The sequence below is a fragment of the Notechis scutatus genome, chromosome 15 (genome assembly GCF_049901735.1).
Source record: "Notechis scutatus isolate UNSWTSFEM ecotype Mainland chromosome 15, rNotScu1.2, whole genome shotgun sequence".
Lineage (NCBI taxonomy): Eukaryota > Metazoa > Chordata > Lepidosauria > Squamata > Elapidae > Notechis > Notechis scutatus.
Window position 1 is genome coordinate 7,448 of NC_142023.1, and position 24,413 is coordinate 31,860.

Genomic DNA, 24,413 nt, shown 5'->3' on the forward strand with positions numbered 1-24,413 from the left:
CTCTGGGGTCTCCCTGGGACAAACCCAGAAGTTGGGGTGGGCTTCCTCCCCTCTGGGCCTCACCCGGCTTTGGTCAGACATGGCTGGGAACCTCCTGGAGGAAAAGAGAGTCTCATTGCACATCAACCTGGCCCTGAAAAGCCTCTGGGGTCTCCCTGGGACAAACCCAGAAGTTGGGGTGGACTCATTCCTGACCCAGGAGGGGCTTCCTCCCCTCTGGGCCTCACCCAGCTTCGGTCAGACGTGGCCTGGAGGAGAAGAGAGTCTCATGGCACATCAACCTGGCCCTGAAAAGCCACAGCTTGAACCTGGAGCCACCCAGGATCTGGTCTGCAGGCCCTGAGAGCAGAATCTGAGGGAGGTTCAGGGGGAGAACTTCCAAGCGGTGGACCTGGGATATGGGCCTTCCGCTGCTCCTCCCTGCCAGGGTGGGCCTGCCTGTCCCTTCAGTTCCCCTCCACACTCAGCCCCCAGTTCCCCCATCATTAGGCAGTATCTTTCAGGCGATAGAAACTCCCCAAGGGCAGTCACCAGCCACTTCGATCGGCCGGTAGAAGCGGCCTTGGGGCGAGCACACACACACACTCCCCTCGCCACAAGGCCACTTCTATTGTCCGACGAAAGCTCCCCGAAGGCAGAGTCCCCAGCCCCTTCAGGGCGTGGCTTGGCTGCCCATGTCCCCTCGCCATTAGGCAGTATCTTTCGGGCGATGGAAGCCCCGAGGCCGCTTCTACCGGCCGATCAAAGTGGCTGGTGACTGCCCTTGGGGAGCTTCCATCGCCCGAAAGACATTGCCCAATGGCGAGAGGACACGAGCAGCCATGCCTTGCCCCAAAGCGGCTGGGGACTCTGCCTGCAGGGAGCTTTCTTCGGTCGATAGAAATGGCCTCGTGGAGAAGTACATGCGTATGGAACTCTCTAGGTGGGGGAGGAAATTAAGTCACCCCCGAAAAGACGGACTAGCCATTTTTTGGGGGGTCAAATAAGATAAGGCCCAGCCTTATTTTGTGAGAAACATGATAGATAGATAGATAGATAGATAGATAGATAGATAGATAGATAGATAGATAGATAGATAGATAGATAGATAGATAGATAGGAAAGAGAAAGAGAAAGAAAGAAAGAAAGAAAGAAAGAAAGAAAGAAAGAAAGAAAGAAAGAAAGAAAGAAAGAAAGAAAGAAAGAAAGAAAGAAAGAAAGAAAGAAAGAAAGAAAGAAAGAAAGAAGAAAGAAAGATAGGGATGGATAGATCGCACCTGCAGAACTTACAGTCCATTCTTTATTTAAAAAACTAAGAAAAATCAAAATAAAAAGAATCTTGGTGTATTATAGGAACATGGTAAGATAACACAGGAATGACAAGAAAATAAAAATAAAAAATTCCATCCATTCTATAATTTTCTCCCTATTTACCCAATGATCTAGTCCACAAGTGGTCACTTTCCTGCTTCTTAATGAGCTTTAATCTCAAAATTAATATTACTAGAAAAGATGGGAAATGAAATTTCATTTCAGGTACAAGCAATTTTAAAACCGGCTGCAATTAAGATCAATATATGGGATTATGACGTAAAACAGAATTCCAAACAGGGTCTACTCTTAATCTTGGGCAGAGTTCAAGGGTACAGATTTTCATTAGAAGACAGGCAACACTACAGTTAAATGGCATTAACTTAGAAGTGGCACCAAACTCCATAGCTCTGGGTGACCTTCCCCAGCAATCTCTGGAGACAAGGGGCCATGTTGAAGGACAGCAGAAGTCAATTCCCTGGGTGCTGAATTCTCTTCCCCAGCATCACTTTCTGGACTTGCCCTGACTGGGAGGAAGGACCACAACCACAACAAAACAGTGACCCCAGGTAAATATCTGTAATTTTTACTAACATGGTTTATTCCAGCCTCTCCTCTGCAAATGGAGCCCAGAAAAAGTTCAGGATCCCAAGAGGAGAAGTTGCTTCTCACTGTAATTATGACCATCTGGGCCTTTGAGACCTGTGATGCTATATCTCCAGTTTTTGACTTCGATGTAGACATCAGATTGAAGCCACATGAAACGAATCTTCTATCAGAAAAGGATAAATTCCGTGGTGAAGCTCTCTGGGACCAAGTTTTGGGACAGGTACAGGCTCTGCTCTTGATAGCACCTTTCTCTCCTTTGCAGATGAAACTGAGTGATTCTCTGTTTAGATCAGGAAAGCCACTGGCACTTCTCAGAGTCTTTGAATTTTTCCAACTGTTCCTGTTATTTGTGTTAGAAACAGGAAGTGGATTGATTAATGCCATGAATGATGGACCTCCTGCTTCTGCTGCTGCTGGTGTCCCCATCAGTCTGTGGGAAGCTGAGAAGGAAATGCCCATTGAGTTTGGAGCACCAGGATGGGAACAATCCATGGAGCTTTTACAGGCCTGGAGACCATCTCATTGGTGTGGTCAAATATGAAACATATGTGTTGCTTATAATGTGGCCTTTCAACAGCCCTCCTTCCATACCTTCTCCTTGGTAAGTCATGCAGGGTGATGGAGTTGCACTCCCTCCATGTGCAATTCTAACACTCTCCTTCTTTTCTTCTTATGTCACTTATTTTTGTACCTCAGGACCTGTCTAATTTCCTGAATGATTTTGATTTCCATGGCTTCCCTTTTTTGCCTTACTTTGTGGAAGAGAGTAAAATCTAAAGATGGAGTTTTCAAAAAAACCTGAATGAAATCCAGATGATTTTCCTTTCTCAGTTCATTCCTGAGTTCATCACTTGAATAATGACCTTTGTTTAAGTAGCGACTGAAACAATTGTAGTTGCCTCTCTCATTTGCATAATTGATCATTCGATTTGGATCAATGTTGGCCTAAGGCTTAGTAGGTTTGTGAAGGATTATATATTTTAAAAATATTTGTTGTTGCTATTGAATATAATAACATGAATATTGTCTTTCAATAGGAAGGGTTCTGCTCTAACAGATACCCTAAAATCAATTTTTGCTATTCAAATGGTCAGTAAGAATTCCCAGCTCCTGCACAATCTCACACTTGGTTACAACATCCATGACAACTATGGAAGAACCTTCCGCACTTCAGATGCCTTGCTGGACATTCTTTCCACTGGAGAATCCAATGTCCCCAACTATGGCTGTGGGAGGAAGGAGAACCTCCTGGCTCTGATTGATGCAGCTGCCAGGGACATCTCCATCCAGATGTCAATGTTTGTACGCACCTACAAAGTCCCACAGGTTTGTGTGTTTTTCTCTATCTGGTAAGGTGAGTGGGGTGGTGGGGATGAACAACAGATCCAATATCTTTATAGAATTCAAGAGCAGCTTTTCAGAATTTTAGGGAACATATCAACGATGTTTTAGTCTATTATGTTCATCTTCAAATTGACCATTAAAGGCCTGAAGAGCCATAAGGTCCCTAGAGGATATTCTACTGAATATTCTACTATTGAAAAACTATCCAGGTTTTGAGGTCCTCCATTAGCATGTTCATTTTCACATATCAATAATATCTGCCTTATCCAATTGGAATCAAGTTGGCAATAGTCCTGTCTATGTATAAAAAATATTCAGACCAAGAAGAGTATCTTTGGGATGGATAAAAGGAGTTCAGCTCCTGCCCTCATAGATAATTGTTAATTTACACAATTTCTGCTTTCTATAAATTCAGGGTATATAATTATTGGGTTAAAATTAAAGTGATGAAACAGACATATAGTCCCAAAACAGACAAAATTTCAATTAAAGACTTATTGGATTGTACAACTGTCTACGATTGACCTCACCCCTTTCCTAAGAGGTCTGTAGGGGGCGTGCATATGCGCACCAATGTGCCTACCATCACTGTCCTACTATTTCTTTTTATTTTTCTTATATGTATCCATTTCATGTACTCATAACTATTCTGTTAGCAGTTGTGCTCTTGTACATCTAGAGAAGAAGCTGAAAAATTGCTTCACAAAGAATTTGGGATATAGAAGCTGAGAAAGAGGTTTTAGTACTCAAAAATAGCATATAATACAGCCCTATATCTTAGATCCAGACATTTTATCTAACATTTATTTATTTATTTGATTTGCCAATTGTTTACAAGATAATAAGTATAAGTGTATACATAGTTGTGAATACATGAAATGGGTACATATAAGAAAAATAAAAGAAGAATAAGAGAAACAATAGAATAAAAATCAAACATCTGCAAATTTGAATCTAATTGTTGGAATTGTATGGGTGACACAGAAATTTACATTGGATTTGTTATTGTTTTGTTTTGTTTAATATGATTTTGCGTTCCATTTTTATAGACAATCTTGTTAATATTCTGTCTTAAATATTTTAAACCGTGACTAAGGAGCAAACTATTCTTATATATTCATCAAAACAAAATTCAGTTTGTCAATAAGTAATATTTTGGAGTTGATCTGGACCACATTATAACACAGCATTCTTCATTACTTTTTCAGATCACTGCTCTAATTCCTTCAGAGGCTCTGAGTGATAAAAGGAGATTCCCTTTTTTCCACCAGATGCTCCCCAAAGAAGGATTCCAATACCCAGCAATTGTCCAGCTGCTCCTCCATTTCAGATGGACCCTGATTGGCCTCTTTGCTTCAGATACAGAAAAGGGAGATAATTTCATGAGGACTTTCCCTCCGATGCTTGTCAGGAATGGAATTTGTGTGGTTATATCAGAACGATTCACAACAACTGGACAAACAGCACCCCTCAGGGAGGCCCTCTCTAAGTGGAGACAAGTCAACGTCTTTGTCCACTTCATAGAATTTATGTCCATCTGGAACAGAATTATTCCTTTCCATGAAGCACTTATGCATTTGCCAGGACCCATTGAAGGGAAAGTCTGGATCCTCACAAATTTTGCAACGTATCCAATAAAGAAGCACATACCTCTCAAATACATCCATAGTATTTGGAACTTTGGTTATCTGATTAAAAAAAGGCCAACAGATGCTGCCTTTGAACCCCATTTCTTTGTGAAAGATCCGTTTCAAGATCATTCTTTTCACTGTTCCCTTTCCAAGCACGTCTTTTCTGTCAAAGGCCGCAGAAGATGCACCCAGAAAGCCCCACTGGAGACCCAAGAGAAAAGGAACAGGAAACGGATGATAAATGACCGTCATCACTACAGTATCATTCAGACTTTGTCACAGGCCATGAATGCCGCTTATTCCTCCAGATCGAGGAGGGGAAGGAAGGAGGGAGAAAAGAGGTTGGGGGCTCCGAGGCTGCAGCCGTGGCAGGTATGGGGGGTCCCGATAGGGATCCATTAATCTGAGATCCTTTGGAGAAGGAACCCAAAGGAGAAGGAGGGGAACATCTCAACCTTCTTGTGCTGCAAAAGGTCAAGAGATTTGCACCATCTAATTGCTCCTGTCTGACGCTCCGGAATAACAGGGAGCAGATCTGAAGTTTCTGTCTAGCCTTTGTTGGAAGAAATCTCCTTCTGGGTTCAGTTCCAAGTGGGGAAGAAAGACGCTGGAAACATGGTGACTGCTTGGAAACATGGTTTAATGGTGGACAGGAGCACATGTCTTGGTTGAGGAAAGAAGAGCTGAGATGCTGAGAGTGCAATTGATTTATGCCCTCTGTTGGGATTTGAATTTGAGCTTGTATTATGATTGGTTGTCAGGCTCCCATGGGGCCATGCAGGGGCAACTCTGTAGGCTGTCCTGAGTCCCAGGCTTGGTTGAGCCTTTGCTGGATGATGGTGATGGCTTTGGGCAATTCCTATATAGCTTTACCTGGAGTAGATCTTTGTTATGTAAAATAAACTGGCCTAGGCCAGAGTAATGGTCCATTAGCAAAGATGGGAGAGGGGCGGAGTTTCAGCCTCTCTGAGTTTCTACTTTTCTTTTTAGGGAAAATATATTCTCCCTTTTTAGTATATCCTAAAATATTTTATTTTCCTAGGAGAGGGGAGGGTTTTAACTACTCCCAACACCTCTTTCAGTCCTTGGAAGTGTGTTGAATCCTGCCTTGTCCAACTGAGAGATTTTGCAAGTTGGAGAAGCTGCTCTCATAATCTCCTCCTTGTCTTCTCTCAAGACTCAGTTTCAGGTTGCAGTCAAGTACGATTTTGAGATTGTTTTCATAAACATGTATTTATTTACAAATAACTCAAGATGGCAAATGTCTCCAACACAGCTTCCTCCTTCATCCAGTCCACTTTTAGTACAGTCAGAGACCAGCATTACAAATAATAATAATAATAATAATAATAATAATAATAATAATAATAATAATGGAGAAAAATAAAAATAAATGACAGTCAATGGGCAGTTAGAGTCTGCCTAATGCTGAGTCATGTGCGAATATGTGGCAATATAAATGTCCTAAATAAATAAATACAAAATTTTGCATTACAGCCGAACAGAATTTGGCTCCATTCAGAGAAACTCCTTCCTACTGATCTGATAACTGCAGTTCAACGTAAAAGAGTTCCGTATTTCCCAGATATTTTATTAGGAGAGGCGTCACAAAGTGAATCCCTGAGTCCTGATAGGAGATGCCACTTAGCAGGCTGTGAACTCACTGGTGGGATTCAAATTATTTTACTACTGGTTCTGTGGGCATGGCTTTAATTTGCGGGCGTGGCTTGGTGGTCACGTGAGCAGATGGGCGTGGCTTGGTGGCCATGTGACTGAGTGGGCTTGGCCAGGTGGCCATGTGACTGGCAAACCAAATACAATTGGTCCTCGCTTAATGGCCGGTTACTTAACAAGTGTTCTAATTTATGACTGATCTCCCCAGAGCTACTTGTCCTGTTTTTGGAGTTTTGACAACCATAAACACAAACACACAAACACACATGCACACACACACACTCACACACAGAAACACACACAGAGCTTTCTAACCCTGCTATTCTTTGATTCTGTAAGGATCTCGTGCTGGAGCAGGGGGTTGGACTAGATGACCTCCGAGATTCGTTGCATGCCAGCCCTAGATTGCTCTGCTGCTTCAAAGAGTCTTCTGAAGCCAGGGTTTGTGTCCTAACTTCCTCTCCATTTTTTCTCTCTCCCTCCCTCCCTCCTTCCATGTATTTATCTATCCATCCATATATCTCACTCACTTTCTCCATTCTCCCTCTCTTTCTTTCTCTCTTTCTTGCTCTTTCTTTCTTTCTTCTCTTGCCACAGAGACACAGAGAGTGGGGGAGAGAGAGGGGGAAGATAGGGATCCGGCCTCTTCACTATCCCCCACCGTCCCCCTTACCTTCTCAGACCAGGTGAGGGAGGGGAGGGTGAGGGGCAGAGCCAGCTGCTTCAGGCAAGGTGAAGAGGCGTTGACCAAGCATAGGAGTATAGAAGCCTGGGAATGGCGGCTCCCGGCTCAGCTGGCCTGAGGGGCTCCTGCAGGCATATCGCAACAAAGGGGACGAGAAGCCCCAGGACAACCGGAGAGAGCGACTGGGACAAGCGGGCGACCTGGTTCGGGGGTGTGGCCAACCAGGGGTGACCACTGGTTCGTCCGAGCCGGTGAGAACCGGTTGAATACCACCTCTGCATGAGCTGCAGTTCGAGTGGCCCCTTGTCCTCAGGGCCCCAGTCTCAGCTCAGGCGCTCTTTCTTTGTATCGGCCCCCTGAAACGGCTCTGGGAACTCCGTTGCAGCTCTCGGAGGTTAATTCCCTTTGGACTTTTGGCAGGGTTATTCGATATAAATATCTCGTTGCTCTAAAGGCTGCTCAAATAAACATTCTTGGGAAGAGCAGCCCCATCTTGTTGGATTTCCAGATCTTTGAGACCTTGTTTGAGTTCAGAAAGTGCACTAACTCATCCCCCATCCTTAAAAGCCCTTCCCTGCAGAAGCCACGGGGGCTGAGTACCAATGAGTAGTTGTGTGTTCATTTTCCCCACAACAACAACCCTGTGAGTTGAGTTGGGCTGAGAGACTGGCCCCAAATCCCCCACCCTGCTTCATGACCAAGGAGGGACTTGAACTCACATCCTCTTGTTTTCTACTTCGGAGGCTTAATTAGTAGAGCAAACTGGCTCCCTTATATACTTATCAAGCTTGGCACAATCCTTCATCCAGTGCATCATTAATGTTCTTATATGAGATACTATAATTTATCAAATCCTAAAACCCAGATAGTTTTCTATTGCTTTTTAGTCATACAGTTGTTTCTAGGAGGAAATCATAAATATTTTTCTGGAAAGTTGGTAATGTTTAAATAACATAAAAGTATATTTTCCTGAGAATTGTTATAAATCTTGTATAATAGCAATTTATCAACCCTATTATATTAATGACAACATAGAAAAATTGATGACTTAACGACAAAATGTTGTATTTTCCCACTTTCATGACAAAGATTAAAAAAACTAAAGATTATTTGAGTACCATTTTTTAAATCAGTTTTTATCCACTTAATTATCATACCATCCACCCCTCACTTAACTGGGTTTCTGATCACATCACAAAATTGTTTGTTACTCTTTCCTGAGATCGAGTTATATCAGCATAATGTATTTTGGAAATGAAATAATATGTGAGGATGACTTGCATAGAGCACATAAGTTATATCTCCACCTTTCCTACAACCCATTTAGAAAGGATAGTGATAGGAGGGAATGACTTTTGGGGGGTGGAGGAGAGATTCTGCCTGGGGAAGAAGCAGATAAGAGGAGGACACCTACAGCTGCATAAAAAAGGGTCGGTGGGAGATTTGTACTTTCTGGCTCCCCAAATCCTGTCAGTGCAGCATTACAGCAAAGTGGGCCTAGCTCAGGTTTCCTGTCTGGGCTTCCTGGGAGAGGATCACCCTGACAATTTTCTTCTTGACAAATCCGTGTTTCTGATAACCAACCTGTTGCTTTCAGGGAGTTCATAAATCTCCTTTTTTCTGTTGTTCAACTATATTTTGTCAAAATCTATATTGTCAAAATATGATCGACAAATTTTTGTGAACTTTTCCCCTTCACTTGTAAGATAGTGGTAACACCCATTTTCCTAATGAAGCATGTCTGTAAATTAGACAACTACAGAAGAAAGATTAAATATTGAAAAAGCGTCTGGGATAAGAAACAAAGTTTTCTGCTTTTAAAATTGCTGCATGTTCCCATTCTAGTTCCATCCTTTCCTGGAGAAGAATGAGTTTGTCAATATTTCGGACATTGAATTGTACAAGGACCCAAATGGAGATTTAGCAGCAGATCTAGCCATTTCGGGCTTCTTGGTTCTTCCCAGGGATGATCCCAGGAGAGAGACTGTGGCGTATTTTGTAAGACAGAGATTTTCTATCGACAAAGATATCCTTTCACGGCTAAAGTTGCTCAACAAGGTAGGAGAAAGTTTGGTGTCTTCTCTCCATTTTCCAAAGCCTGAGGTCCCATTTCAAGAGGGCTGATGCTATTCCCCAAAGGTGGTTGACCTTCACCGAGAATTGAATCTTGGCAGGGGAAACCGGATTTTTTCCCTTAGGCTGCTTGGGAGGCATCGGTATTGTTCCATTTTGTGGACCACGTACAATGAAGGGTCTCCATCAAACGGGTGAGAATCCCACAAGGGCTGGGGAATGTGTCCCTAGTAGCTTCAGATTGTTTGCTCCTTGTGCCCAGAAGAGCAACGAAGGCGGCAATTCTGCTGACCGGGGCCTGAATCCAGGCTTGGACTGTATCGGATGGGATTGAATCGTCATTGGACGGAGGTCCTTTTGGCCCCATTGGGGGAAAGAACCTTCGTCTCGTCCTGCTTGGGGAAAAGTGTCCCCTGAAGGGGCAGGTCCATAATCTGGGAGGCTCTTAAGGAGGCCGGACCTGGCCAGAGCTCTCCATGCCTCCCTTTCACCCTCCCTGGGATGGAGCAATGGGCCTTCTGCTCCTAGGAAGCAGCTCCAAGGCTTTCAGTTCACCTGATATTATCAAGATTGCTCTGATATCACACCTTAAAATTAAGGGTGTGAGAAGAGGGGAGAAATGCATGTTAATGGGGTCATGAGAAGGAACCAGCTGGTTATCACTTAATGCTGAAATCTTTTCTCAGTTCCATCCAGGGGTGGGATTCAAATTTTGTAACAACCGGTTCTGTGGGTGTGGCTTAATTTGTGGGTGTGGCTTGGTGGTCACGTGACCAGATGGGCATGGCCTGGTGGCCATGTGACTGGCAAACCAAATACAATTGGTCCTCGCTTAAAGGCCAGTTGCTTAGCAATTGTTCTAATTTATGACTGATCTCCCCAGAGCTCCTTGACCGGTTTTTGGAGATTTGACAACCATAAACACACAAACACACACACACTTCTAACCCTGCTATTCTTTGATTCTGTAAGGATCTCCTGCTGGAGCAGTGGGTTGGACTAGATGACCTCCGAGATCCCTTGCAGGCCAGCCCTAGATTTTTGTGTTGCTTCAAAGAGTCTTCTGAAGCCAGGGTTTGTGTCCTTCCTTCCTCTCCTTTTTTCTCTCTCTCTCTCCCTCCCTCCGTCCATGTATTTATCTATCCATCCATATATCTCATTCACTTTATCCTCCCTCCATGTCTTCCTTTCTTTTTCTTTCTTTGTCCCTTCCTTCCATCTCTCCCTTTCTTTGTCTATCCCTTTCCTTCCTTTTGCTTCCTTTCTCTCTTTTCTTTCTCTTTCTCTCTTCTTTCTTCTCTCTCTCTTCCTCTTCTCTCATTCCCTCTATTTCACTCTTTCCCTCTCTTTTTCTCTCTTTCCTCCTCTCTCTATATCTCTCTCTCTCTTTCTCTAACTCCCCCCCTCCACTCTGTGTTTGTGTGTGTGTGTGTGTGTGTGTGTGTGTGTGTGTAAAAGAGAGGCATGGGTAAGTCTGACTAGGTCTGGTCTCTTTAAGAACCTCCCCAACTATGAACCGGCCCTTTCAGGGGACACTTTTCTCCAAGCAGGACGAAGCTTCTCTCCCAATGGGACCAAAAGGACCTCCACCCAATCATGATTCAAATTCATCTGAATTCAGGCCCTGGTCAACAGAATTCCCTTTTTTCTTTGCTAGTTTGGGCACAAGGAGCAAACAAACCTGAAGCTCTTAGTGACACATTCCCCAGCCCTTGTGGGATTCTCACCAGTTTGAAGGAGATACTAAGCCATAGGTGGTTCACAAAATGGAGCAGTGCGAGAAGGTAAGGGTGACGGTGGGGGATAGTGAAGTGGCCGGGTCCCTATCTTCCCCTCTCTCTCCCCCACTCTGTGTGTGTGTGTGTCTCTCTGAAAGCCGTGGCATGGCCAAGCCAGGAAGCTCTCCTTGGCGCTCTTCGCTACTTCTTTCATTTCTTCTTTTTCGTATCCAGACTGGCTGAACAACGATTGCCAGACTGCGGTGGAAGCATCCATTCGGGTGACCCTCCTCCTCCTCCTCTTCCTCCTCCTCTTGCACCCGGCAGCTATGGATGGATCAGGAGGGTGCAGTTGTGTGGGGAGATGCTTGCTCCTCAATTGAGCAGCCACCCGCCCCATACCAGGTTTTGCTGTGCTTTGGCATTTGCTTGAGGAGCATCTCCCCGTGCGCATGCACCCTCCCGGCTCCGCCACAACGGCCGGTTATGAGAGGAGGAGGAGGAGGAGGAGGAAGAGGAGACTGGTCGCCCGAAGGGATGCTTCCACTGCGACCTGGCGATAATTGTTCAGCCAGTCTGCATTCCAAAAAGAAGAAATGAAGGAAGTAGCGAAGAGCGCCAAGGAGAGCTTGCTGGCTTGGCCATGCCATGGCTTTCAGGGAGACACACACATACAGAGTGGGGAGAGAATCAGGAAGATAGGGACCTGGCCCTTCACTATCCCCCACCATCACCCTCACCTTCTTAGGCCAGGCGAGTGAGGGGCAGGGGTAGCCGCTTCAGCAAGGTGAACAGGAGGCGACCAAGCACAGGTGAGTAGAAACCTGGGAACGGCGGCTCCTAAAGGGCTTTGAGGTCGGATGACCTGGAGCGGCCGAGATCCGAGTGAGCATTGCACCACAGGTTCACCTGATCGCCGACTTCTTTGGTGTTGGCTTTACGGAGCCGCAGTGTGAGGTCTGGGCTGACATGTGACAGCAGTGCCTTTAGCTGTGCTTGCTTGTAAGTGTCCAAATAATCTGGTGAAGACAGCAGAGGAGTCACTCAGGTAGACCTCCCCCATCCGCAGTCTTCCTCCTGCACAAAAAGGCCATTCCCTGAGCTAAGAAGGCAAGGAGCTGCGGCTCGTCTCAACCAATCCCTAGGACGACCCCAAATAGTCCCAATTCGGCGCGGAGAGGGCAGCTCCCCCTGGAAATCCCCCTTTCCCTCAGTGCTCTGACTTCCCGTGGCTCGCCTCCAGCCTGAACACCAGGTTGGATCACCAAAGGCCACTTCCCCGCTTCTTAACGGTGCTCCTATGCCGGCCACTGCAGGACTCTCCACTTCCTTCCCCAAATTCTCCTTCAACTTCGAAATGACGACACGTGTTGCTGACACGAGTGCAACTGGGCTGCCGGTCACCTTTACCCCCCACCCCACTTGCCTTTTGCTGCTGCCACCTGGACCCCTTACCCCCAGCAGGTAAGGCCCAGCACCTGAGGTGAATCCCAGCTAAATTTCGCTGTACCGGAGGACATGTGGAGAGGCTCATGTTCTCCTGCTGCTGGGAAAGCAAGAGAGTCTTTCCTGCCACAGCAAAAAGTTTGCAACTTCCCCTCCAATAGGGAAATGGGTGGCTCTGGGCAGCAGAAAAGCAGCCTGCTTGAATCCAGTTTATCTCTGCCACCCGGAGCTGTGCCGGGAAAGACTCTCTTGCTCTCCCAGCAGTAGGAGGACACGAGCCTCTCCACATGTCTTCCAGTACAGCAAAATGTAGCTCTGGTCCCCACCAGTCTGCATCTCGCCCCCGCCTGGATTCACCACAGATACTCATGGCCTTAAAGATAACACAGGAATGACAAGAAAATAAAAATAAAAAATTCCATCCATTCTATAATTTTCTCCCTATTTACCCAATGATCTAGTCCACAAGTTGTCACTTTCCTGCTTCTTAATGAGCTTTAATCTCAAAATTAATATTGCTAGAAAAGATGGGAAATGAAATTTCATTTCAGGTACAAGCAATTTTAAAACCGGCTGCAATTAAGATCAATATATGGGATTATGACATAAAACAGAATTCCAAACAGGGTCTACCTCTTAACCTTGGGCAGAGATCAAGGGTGCCGATTGTCATTAGAAGACAGGCAACACTACAGTTAAATGGCATTAACTTAGAAGTGGCACCAAACTCCATAGCTCTGGGTGACCTTCCCCAGCAATCTCTGGAGACAAGAGGCCATGTTGAAGGACAGCAGAAGTCAATTCCCTGGGTGCTGAATTCTCTTCCCCAGCATCACTTTCTGGACTTGCCCTGACTGGGAGGAAGGACCACAACCACAACAAAACAGTGACCCCAGGGGTATATCTGTAATTTTTACTAACATGTTTTATTCCAGCCTCTCCTCTGCAGATGGAGCCCAGAAAAAGTTCAGGATCCCAAGAGGAGAAGTTGCTTCTCACTGTAATTATGACCATCTGGGCCTTTGAGACCTGTGATGCTATATCTCCAGTTTTAGACTTCGATGTAGACATCAGATTGAAGCCACATGCAAAGGATCTTCTATCAGAAAAGGATAAATTCCTTGGGTGAAGCTCTCTGGGACCAAGTTTTGGGACAGGTACAGGCTCTGCTCTTGATTGCACCTTTCTCTCCTTTGCAGATGAAACTGAGTGGTTCTCTGTTTAGATCAGGAAAGCCACTGGCACTTCTCAGAGTCTTTGAATTTTTCCAACTGTTCCTGTTGTTTGTGTTAGAAACAGGAAGTGGATTGATTAATGCCATGAATGATGGACCTCCTGCTTCTGCTTCTGCTGCTGCTGGTGTCCCCATCAGTCTGTGGGAAGCTGAGAAGGAAATGCCCATTGAGTTTGGAGCACCAGGATGGGAACAATCCATGGAGCTTTTACAGGCCTGGAGACCATCTCATTGGTGTGATCACAACTGAAATATATGTGTTGCCTATAATGTGGCCTTTCAACAGCCCTCCTATACCTTCTTCTTTGTAAGTCATGCAGGGTGATGGAGTTGCACTCCCTCCATGTGCAATTCTAATACTCTCCTTTTTTCTTCTTATTTCACTTATTTTTGTACCTCAGGACCTGTCTAATTTCCTGAATGATTTTGATTTCCATGGCTTCCCTTTTTTGCCTTACTTTGTGGAAGAGAGTAAAATCCAAAGATGGAGTTTTTAAAAAACCTGAATGAAATCCAGATGATTTTCCTTTCTCAGTTCATTCCTGAGTTCATCACTTGAATAATGACCTTTGTTTAAGTAGTGACTGAAACAATTGTAGTTGCCTCTCTCATTTGCATAATTGATCATTCGATTTGGATCAATGTTGGCCTAAGGCTTAGTAGGTTTGTGAAGGATTATATATTTTAAAAACATTTGTTGTTGCTATTGAATATAATAACATGAATATTGCTTTTCAATAGGAAGAGTTCTGCTCTAACAAATACCCTAAAATCAATTTTTGCTATTCAAATGGTCAGCAAGAATTCCCAGCTCCTGCACAATCTCACACTTGGTTACTACATCCATGAAAACTATATGAGCACCTTCCGCACTTCAGATGCCTTGCTGGACATTCTTTCCACTGGAGAATCCAATGTCCCCAACTATGGCTGTGGGAGGAAGGACAACATCCTGGCTCTGATTGGTGAAGCTACCAGGGACATCTCCATCCAGATGTCAATGTTTGTAGGCACCTACAAAGTCCCACAGGTTTGTGTGTTTTTCTCTATCTGGTAAGGTAAGTGGGGTGTTGGGGATGAACAACAGATCCAATATCTTCATAGAATTCAAGAGCAGCTTTTCAGAATATTAGGGAACATATCAACGATGTTTTAGTCTATTATGTTCATCTTCAAATTGACCATTAAAGGCCTGAAGAGCCATAAGGTCCCTAGAGGATATTCTACTGAATATTCTACTATTGAAAAACTATCCAGGTTTTGAGGTCCTCCATTAGCATGTTCATTTTCACATATCAATAATATCTGCCTTATCCAATTGGAATCAAGTTGGCAATAGTCCTGTCTATGTATAAAAAATATTCAGACCAAGAAGAGTATCTTTGGGATGGATAAAAGGAGTTCAGCTCCTGCCCTCATAGATAATTGTTAATTTACACAATTTCTGCTTTGTATAAATTCAGGGTATATAATTATTGGGTTAAAATTAAAGTGATGAAACAGACATATAGTCCCAAAACAGACAAAATTTCAATTAAAGACTTATTGGATTGTACAACTGTCTACGATTGACCTCACCCCTTTCCTAAGAGGTCTGTAAGGGGCGTGCATAAAGCACACCAATGTGCCTACCGTCACTGTCCTACTATTTCTTTTTATTTTCTTATATGTATCCATTTCATGTACTCATAACTATTCTGTTAGCAGTTGTGCTCTTGTACATCTAGAGAAGAAGCTGAAAAATTGCTTCACAAAGAATTTGGGATATAGAAGCTGAGAAAGAGGTTTTAGTACTCAAAAATAGCATATAATACAGCCCTATATCTTAGATCCAGACATTTTATCTAACATCTGCAAATTTGAATCTAATTGTTGGAATTGTATGGGTGACACAGAAATTTACATTGCATTTGTTATTGTTTTGTTTTGTTTAATATGATTTTGCGTTCCATTTTTATAGACAATCTTGTTAATATTCTGTCTTAAATATTTTAAACCGTGACTAAGGAACAAACTATTCTTATATATTCATCAAAACAAAATTGGGTTTGTCAATAAGTAATATTTTGGAGTTGATCTGGACCACATTATAACACAGCATTCTTCATTACTTTTTCAGATCACTGCTCTAATTCCTTCAGAGGCTCTGAGTGATAAAAGGAGATTCCCTTTTTCCCACCAGATGCTCCCCAAAGAAGGATTCCAATACCCAGCAATTGTCCAGCTGCTCCTCCATTTCAGATGGACCCTGATTGGCCTCTTTGCTTCAGACACAGAAAAGGGAGATAATTTCATGAGGACTTTCCCTCCGATGCTTGTCAGGAATGGAATTTGTGTGGTTATATCACAACGATTCACAACAACTGGACAAACAGCACCCCTCAGGGAGGCCCTCTCTAAGTGGAGACAAGTCAACGTCTTTGTCCACTTCATAGAATTTATTTCCATCTGGAACAGAATTATTCCTTTCCATGAAGCACTTATGCATTTGCCAGGACCCATTGAAGGGAAAGTCTGGATCCTCACAAATTTTGCAGTGTATACAATAAAGAAGCACATACCTCTCAAATACATCCATAGTATTTCGAATTTTGGTTATCTGTCAAAAAAAAGGCCAAGAGATGCTGCCTTTGAACCCCATTTCTTTGTGGAAGATCCGTTTCAAGATCATTATTTTCGCTGTTCCCTTTCCAAGCACGTCTTTTCTGTCAAAGGCCCAGAAGATGCACCCAGAAAGCCCCACTGGAGACCCAGGAGAAAAGGAACAGGAAACGGATCATAAATGACCCTGATCGCTACAGTATCATTCAGACTCTGGCCCAGGCCATGAATGCCGCCTATTCCTCCAGATCGAGGAGGGGAAGGAAGGAGGGAGAAAAGAGGTTGGGGGCTCCGAGGCTGCAGCCATGGCAGGTATGGGGGGTCCCAATAGGGATCCATTAATCTGAGATCCTTTGGAGAAGGAACCCAAAGGAGAAGGAGGGGAACATCTCAACCTTCTTGTGCTGCAAAAGGTCAAGAGATTTGCACCATCTAATTGCTCCTGTCTGACGCTCCGGAATAACAGGGAGCAGATCTGAAGTTTCTGTCTAGCCTCTGTTGGAAGAAATCTCCTTCTGGGTTCAGTTCCAAGTGGGGAAGAAAGACGCTGGAAACATGGTGACTGCTTGGAAGATGGTTTAATGGTGGACAGGAGCACATGCCTTGGTTGAGGAAAGAAGGGCTGAGATGCTGAGAGTGCAATTGTTTGATGCCCTCTGTTGGGATTTGAATTTGAGCTTGTATTCTGATTGGTTGTCAGGCTCCCATGGGGCCATGCAGGGGCAACTCTGTAGGCTGTCCTGAGTCCCAGGCTTGGTTGAGCCTCCTGGATGATGGTGATGGCTTTGGGCAATTCCTATATAGCTTTACCTGGAGTAGATCTTTGTTATGTAAAATAAACTGGCCTAGGCCAGAGTAATGGTCCATTAGCAAAGGTGGGAGGGGCGGAGTTTTCAGCCTCTCTGAGTTTCTACTTTTCTTTTTAGGGGAAATATATTCTCCCTTTTTAGTATATCCTAAAATATTTCATTTTCCTAGGAGAGGGGAGGGTTTTAACTACTCCCAACACCTCTTTCAGTCCTTGGAAGAGTGTTGAATCCTCCCTTGTCCAACTGAGAGATTTTGTAAGTTGGAGAAGCTGCTCTCATAATCTCCTCCTTGTCTTCTCTCAAGACTCAGTTTCAGGTTGCAGTCAAGTACGATTTTGAGATTGTTTTCATAAACATGTATTTATTTACACATAACTCAAGATGGCAAATGTCTCCAACACAGCTTCCTCCTTCATCCAGTCCACTTTTAGTACAGTCAGAGACCAGCATTACAATAAATAATAATAATAATGGAGAAAAATAAAAATAAACGACAGTCAATGGGCAGTTAGAGTCTGCCTAATGCTGAGTCATGTGCGAATATGTGGCAATATAAATGTCCTAAATAAATAAATACATAATTTTGCATTACAGCAGAACAGAATTTGGCCCCATTCAGAGAAACTCCTTCCTACTGATCTGATAACTGCAGTTGCACGTAAAAGAGTTCCGTATTTCCCGGATATTTTATTAGGAGAGGCGTCACAAAGTGAATCCCTGAGTCCTGATAGGAGATGCCGCATAGCAGGCTGTGAACTCACTGGTGGGATTCAAATTTTTTTACTACTGGTTCTGTGGGCATGGCTTGAATTTGTGGGCGTGGCTTGGTGGTCACGTGACCAGATGGGCATGGCTTGGTGGCCATGTGACTGAGTGGGCTTGGCCAGGGGGCCATGTGACTGGCAAACCAAATACAATTGGTCCTCACTTAATGGCCGGTTACTTAGCAAGTGTTCTAATTTATGACTGATCTCCCCAGAGCTACTTGTCCTGTTTTTGGAGTTTTGACAACCATAAACACAAACCCACAAACACACATGCACACACACACACACACACACACACACACACAGAGCTTTCTAACCCTGCTATTCTTTGATTCTGTAAGGATCTCCTGCTGGAGCAGGGGTTGGACTAGATGACCTCCGAGATTCATTGCATGGCCAGCCCTAGATTGCTGTGCCTTCAAAGAGTCTTCTGAAGCCAGGGTTTGTGTCCTTCCTTCCTCTCCTTTTTTTCTCTCCCTCCCTCCCTCCTTCCATGTATTTATCTATCCATCCATATATCTCATTCACTTTCTCCATTCTCCCTCTCTTTCTTTCTCTCTTTCTCTCCCTCTTTCTTTCTTGCTCTTTCTTTCTTTCTTCTCTTGCCCCCCTGCTCTCTCTCTCTCTCTGTCACACACACACACACACACAGACACAGAGAGTGGGGGAGAGAGGGGGGAAGATAGGGACCCAGCCTCTTCGCTATCCCCCACCGTCCCCCTTCCCTTCTCAGGCCAGGTGAGGGAGGGGAGGGTGAGGGGCAGGGCCAGCTGCTTCAGGCAAGGTGAAGAGGTGTCGACGAAGCATGGGAGTGTAGAAGCCTGGGAATGGCGGCTCCTGGCTCAGCTGGCCTGAGGGGCTCCTGCAGGCATATCGCGACAAGGGGGCGAGAAGCCCCAGGACACCGCCCACCCCCCTGCTGGCTGGCCGGGCCGGGCTGGGCTGGAAGAGGCGCATCCGCTGGGAGAAGTAAGAAAACGTAATCTGGGAGGGCGGGCAGGCAGGCAGATGTCCCAGGGCTGCTCCATGTGCGCACTGCATCAGTAGCACACGCACGGCTGCACACACAGTGCGCATGTGCAACAGCCCTGGGACATCTGCCCGATCTGCACCAAAGCCACCACGTGGTAGGGAAAGCTAGGAGAGCGACTGGGACAAGCGGGCGACCCGGTTCGGGGTGTGGCCAACCAGGGGTGACCACCGGTTCGTCCGAGCCGTGAGAACCGGTTGAATACCACCTCTGCGTGAGCTGCAGTTCGAGTGGCCCCTTGTCCTCAGGGCCCAGTCTCAGCTCAGGCGCTCTTTCTTTGTATCGGCCCCCTGAAACGGCTCTGGGAACTCCGTTGCAGCTCTCGGAGGTTAATTCCCTTTGGACTTTTGGCAGGGTTATTCGATATAAATATCTCGTTGCTCTAAAGGCTGCTCAAATAAACATTCTTGGGAAGAGCAGCCCCATCTTGTTGGATTTCCAGATCTTTGAGACCTTGTTTGAGTTCACTAAGTGCACTAACTCATCCCCCATCCTTAAAAGCCCTTCCCTGCAGAAGCCACGGGGGCTGAGTACCAATGAGTAGTTGTGTGTTCATTTTCCCCACAACAACAACCCTGTGAGTTGAGTTGGGCTGAGAGACTGGCCCCAAATCCCCCAGCCTGCTTCATGACCAAGGCGGGACTTGAACTCACATCCTCTTGCTTTCTACTTGGGGCTTAACCAGTAGAGCAAACTGGGTCCCTTACATACTTATCAAGCTTGGCACAATCCTTCATCCAGTGCATCATTAATGTTCTTATATGAGATACTATAATTTATCAAATCCTAAAACCCAGATAGTTTTCTATTGCTTTTTAGTCATACAGTTGTTTCTAGGAGGAAATCATAAATATTTTTCTGGAAAGTTGGTAATGTTTAAATAACATAAAAGTATATTTGCCTGAGAATTGTTATAAATCTTGTATAATAGCAATTTATCAACCCTATTATATTAATGACAACATAGAAAAATTGATGACTTAACGACAAAATGTTGTATCTTCCCACTTTCATGACAAAGATTAAAAAAACTAAAGATTATTTGAGTACCATTTTTAAATCAGTTTTTATCCACTTAATTATCATACCATCCACCCCTCACTTAACTGGGTTTCTGATCACATCACAAAATTGTTTGTTACTCTTTCCTGAGATCGAGTTATATCAGCAGTATTTCCATAATGTATTTAGGAAATGAAATAATATGTGAGGATGACTTGCATAGAGCACATAAGTTATATCCCCCCTTTCCCACAACCCATTTAGAAAGGGCAGTGATAGGAGGGAATGACTTTTGGGGGTGGAGGAGAGATTCTGCCTGGGGAAGAAGCAGATAAGAGGAGGACACCTACAGCTGCATAAAAAAGGGGTCGGTGGGAGATTTGTACTTTCTGGCTCCCCAAATCCTGTCAGTGCAGCATTACAGCGAAGTGGGCCTAGCTCAGGTTTCCTGTCTGGGCTTCCTGGGAGAGGATCACCCTGACAATTTTCTTCTTGACAAATCCGTGTTTCTGATAACCAACCTGTTGCTTTCAGGGAGTTCATAAATCTCCTTTTTTCTGTTGTTCAACTATATTTTGTCAAAATCTATATTGTCAAAATATGATCGACAAATTTTTGTGAACTTTTTCCTTCACTTGTAAGATAGTGGTAACACCCATTTTCCTAATGAAGCATGTCTGTAAATTAGACAACTACAGAAGAAAGATTCAAATGTGAAAAAGCGTCTGGGATAAGAAACAAAGTTTTCTGCTTTTAAAATTGCTGCATGTTCCCATTCTAGTTCCATCCTTTCCTGGAGAAGAATGAGTTTGTCAATATTTCACACATTGAATTGTACATGGACCCAAATGGAGAGGTAGCAGCAGATCTGGCCATTTCGGGCTTCTTGGTTCTTCCCAGGGATGATCCCAGGAGAGAGACTGTGGCGTATTTTGAAAGACAGAGACTTTCTATCAGAAAAAATGTTCTTTCACGGCTAAAGTTGCTCAACAAGGTAGGAGAAAGTTTGGTGTCTTCTCTCCATTTTTCCAAAGCCTGAGGTCCCATTTCAAGAGGGCTGATGCTATTCCCCAAAGGTGGTTGACCTTCACCGAGAATTGAATCTGGGCAGTAGAAACCGGATTTTTTCCCTTAGGCTGCTTGGGAGGCATCGGTATTGTTCCATTTTGTGGACCACGTACAATTAAGGGTCTCCATCAAACGGGTGAGAATCCCACAAGGGCTGGGGAATGTGTCGCTAGTAGCTTCTGGTTGTTTGCTCCTTGTGCCCAGAAGAGCAACGAAGGCGGCAATTCTGCTGACCGGGGCCTGAATCCAGGCTTGGACCGTATCGGATGGGATTGAATCGTGAGTGGACGGAGGTCCTTTTGGCCCCATTGGGGGAAAGAAGCTTCCTCTCATCCTGCTTGGGGAAAAGTGTCCCCTGAAGGGGCAGCTCCATAATCTGGGAGGCTCTTAAGGAGGCCAGACCTGGCCAGAGCTCTCCATGCCTCCCTTTCACCCTCCCTGGGATGGAGCAATGGGCCTTCTGCTCCTAGGAAGCAGCTCCAAGGCTTTCAGTTCACCTGAAATTATCAAGATTGTTCTGATATCACACCTTAAAATTATGGGTGTGAGAAGAGGGGAGAAATGCGTGTTAATGGGGTCATGAGAAGGAACCAGCTGGTTATCACTTAATGCTGAAATCTTTTCTCAGTTCCATCCAGGGGTGGTATTCAAATATTGTAACAACCGGTTCTGTGGGTGTGGCTTAATTTTTGGGTGTGGCTTGGTCATCACGTGATCAGATGGGCATGGCCAGGTGGCCATGTGACTGGCAAACCAAATACAAGTGGTCCTCGCTTAATGTCCGGTTGCTTAGCAAGTGTTCTAATTTATGACTGATCTCCCCAGAGCTCCTTGACCTGTTTTTGGAGTTTTGACAACCACAGACACACACACACACACAAACAAACAGACTTTTATCCCTCCTATTCTTTGATTCTGTAAAGATTTCTGCTGGAGCAGGGGGTTGGACTAGATGACCTCCAAGATCCCTTGCAGGCCAGCCCTAGATTGCTGTGCTGCTGCAAATAGTCTTCTGAAGCCAGGGTTTGTGTCCTTCCTTCCTCTCCTTTTTTTCTCTCTCTCTCCCTCCCTCCTTCCGTGTATTTATCTATCCATCCATATATCTCATTCATTTTCTCCTCCCTCCATCTCTTCCTTTCTTTTTCTTTCTTTGTACCTTCTTTCCATCTTCCCCTTTCTTTCTCTATCCCTTTTCTCCCTTTTGCTTCCTTTGCCTCTTTACTTTCTCTTTCCTTTCTTGTCTCTCTCTTCCTCTTCTCTCATTCCCTCTATTTCACTCTTTCCCTCTCTTTTTCTCTCTTTCCCCCTCTCTGTATATATATATATATCTCTTTTAATCTTTCTACTCCCCCCCCCTCTGTGTTTGTGTGTGTGTGTGTGTGTGTGTGTGTGTGTGTGTGTGTAAGAGAGGCATGGGTAAGTCTGACCAGGTCTGGTCTCTTTAAGAACCTCCCCAAGTATGAACCGGCCCTTTCAGGGGACACTTTTCCCCAAGCAGGATGAAGCTTCTCTCCCAATGGGACCAAAAGGACCTCCACCCAATCATGATTTCAAATTCATCTGAATTCAGGCCCTGGTCAACAGAATTCCCTTTTTCTTTGCTAGTTTGGGCACAAGGAGCAAACAAACCTGAAGCTCTTAGTGACACATTCCCCAGCCCTTGTGGGATTCTCACCAGTTTGAAGGAGATACTAAACCATAGGTGGTTCACAAAATGGAGCAGTGCGAGAAGGTAAGGGTGACGGTGGGGGATAGCGAAGCGGCCGGGTCCCTATCTTCCCCTCTCTCCCCCCACTCTGTGTGTGTGTGTGTGTGTTGTGTGTCCTCAGAGCCGCAGCTGGGCCAAGGCAGCAAGCTCTCCTTGGCGCCCTTCGCTACTTCTTTCATTTCTTCTTTTTGAATCCAGACTGGCTGAATAACGATTGCCAGACCGCGGTGGAAGCATCCTTTGGGCACCCTCCTCCTCCTCCTCCCTCCTCCCTAGGTGGACGGTGGGGGACAGAAGGGTGCACTTGTGTGGGGAGACACTCGCTCCTCAAGTGAGCAGCCACCCACCCCGTACCTGGTTTTGCTGTGCTTTGGCATTTGCTTGAGGAGCATCTCCCTGCATGCCACCCTCCCGGCCCCCACAACCCCGTGTGAGAGGAGGAGGAGGAGGAGGAGGAGGAGGAGGAGGAGGAGGAGGGGAGGAGGAGGAGGAGGAGGAGGAGGAGGAGGAGGAGGAGGAGAGAGGGACCCAAGGATGCTTCACCAGTCTGGTGATTGTTGTTCAGCCAATCTGGATTTCAAAAAGAAGAAATGAAGAAGTAGCGAAGAACACCAAGGAGAGCTTGCTGGCTTGGCCAGCTGCGGCTTTCAGGGAGACACACATACACACATGCACACTCACAGAGAGACACACAGAGTGGGGGAGAGAGAGGAGAAGATAGAGACCCGGTCACTTCGCTATCCCACACCGTCACCTTTACCTTCTAGGCCAGGCAAGGGAGGGAGGGTGAGGGCAGGGCCAGCCGCTTCAGAAAGATGAAGAGGTGGCGACCAGGTACAAGTGAGTAAAAGCCTGGGAACGGCAGCTCCCAAGGGGCTTTGAGGTCGGACGGCCTGGAGCAGCCGAGATCCGAGTGAGCATTGCACCACAGGTTCACCTGATCTCCCACTTCTTTGGTGTTGGCTTTACGGAGCCGCAGGGTGAGGTCTGGGCTGACATGTGACAGCAGTGCCTTTAGCTGTGCTCACTTGTAAGTGTCCAAATAATCTGGTGAAGACACCGGAGGAGTCACTCAGGTAGACCTCCCCCCTCCACAGTCCTCCTCCTGCAGAAAATGGACATTCCCTGAGCTAAGAAGGCAAGGAGCTGCGGCTCGTCTCAACCAATCCCTAGGACTACCCCAAATGGTCCCAATTCGGCGCGGAGAGGGCAGCTCCCCCTGGCAATCCCCCTTTCCCTCAGTGCTCTGACTTCCTGTGGCTCGCCTCCAGCCTGAACACCAGGTTGGATCACCAAAGGCCATTTCCCCGCTTCTCAACGGTGCTCCTATGCTGGCCACTGCAGGACTCTCCACTTCCTTCCCCAAATTCTCCTTCAACTTCGAAATGACGACACCTGTTGCTGACACGAGTGCAACTGGGCTGCCGGTCACCTTTACCCCCCACCCCACTTGCCTTTTGCTGCTGCCACCTGGACCTCTAACCCCCAGCAGGTAAGGCCCAGCACCTGCGGTGAATCCCAGCTAAATTTCACTGTACCGGAGGACATGTGGAGAGGCTCATGTTCTCCTGCTGCTGGGAAAGCAAGAGAGTCTTTCCCGCCACAGCAAAAAGTTTGAAACTTCCCCTCCAATAGGGAAATGGGTGGCTCTGGGCAGCAGAGAAGCAGCCTGCTTGAATCCAGTTTATCTCTGCCACCCGGAGCTGTGCCGGGAAAGACTCTCT

General features: G+C 45.5%; 2 protein-coding genes and 1 long non-coding RNA gene across 10 annotated transcripts in view; 2 read left to right on the plus strand and 1 right to left on the minus strand.

Moving 5' to 3' along the window:
- Positions 1-2,104: 2,104 nt before the first annotated feature.
- LOC148129429 (vomeronasal type-2 receptor 26-like) overlaps positions 2,105-24,413 on the plus strand; it is a 65,943-nt gene continuing 43,634 nt past the window's right edge. The window contains exons 1-5 of one of the 3 annotated variants that reach the window (XM_087944150.1): positions 2,105-2,500; positions 2,937-3,225; positions 4,452-5,246; positions 9,079-9,291; positions 20,695-20,907. In XM_087944150.1, coding sequence (XP_087800276.1) covers positions 2,286-2,500; positions 2,937-3,225; positions 4,452-5,246; positions 9,079-9,291; positions 20,695-20,907 — 1,725 coding nt within the window. In that variant the 5' untranslated portion in view covers positions 2,105-2,285. The remainder of the gene's footprint in view (positions 2,501-2,936; positions 3,226-4,451; positions 5,247-9,078; positions 9,292-20,694; positions 20,908-24,413) is intronic. The other 2 variants (XM_087944151.1, XM_087944152.1) reach the window with 2 other exon arrangements.
- On the plus strand, positions 12,854-17,718 carry LOC148129430 (vomeronasal type-2 receptor 26-like). Of its 6 annotated transcripts, none has more exons than XM_087944153.1 (4): positions 12,854-13,627; positions 13,764-14,011; positions 14,446-14,734; positions 15,824-17,718. In XM_087944153.1, the coding sequence occupies exons 2-4, from the start codon at positions 13,794-13,796 to the stop codon at positions 16,484-16,486; spliced, it is 1,170 nt and encodes a 389-aa protein (XP_087800279.1). In that variant the 5' UTR covers positions 12,854-13,627; positions 13,764-13,793; the 3' UTR covers positions 16,487-17,718. The 6 variants fall into 6 exon arrangements, with proteins under 6 accessions (XP_087800279.1, XP_087800281.1, XP_087800280.1 ...); XM_087944155.1 differs by having other exon boundaries at positions 13,764-13,938; XM_087944154.1 differs by having other exon boundaries at positions 13,770-14,011.
- LOC148129431 (uncharacterized) overlaps positions 17,506-24,413 on the minus strand; it is a 33,512-nt gene continuing 26,604 nt past the window's right edge. The window contains exon 2 of the long non-coding RNA XR_015745430.1: positions 17,506-18,257. This is a non-coding gene — a long non-coding RNA (uncharacterized LOC148129431). The remainder of the gene's footprint in view (positions 18,258-24,413) is intronic.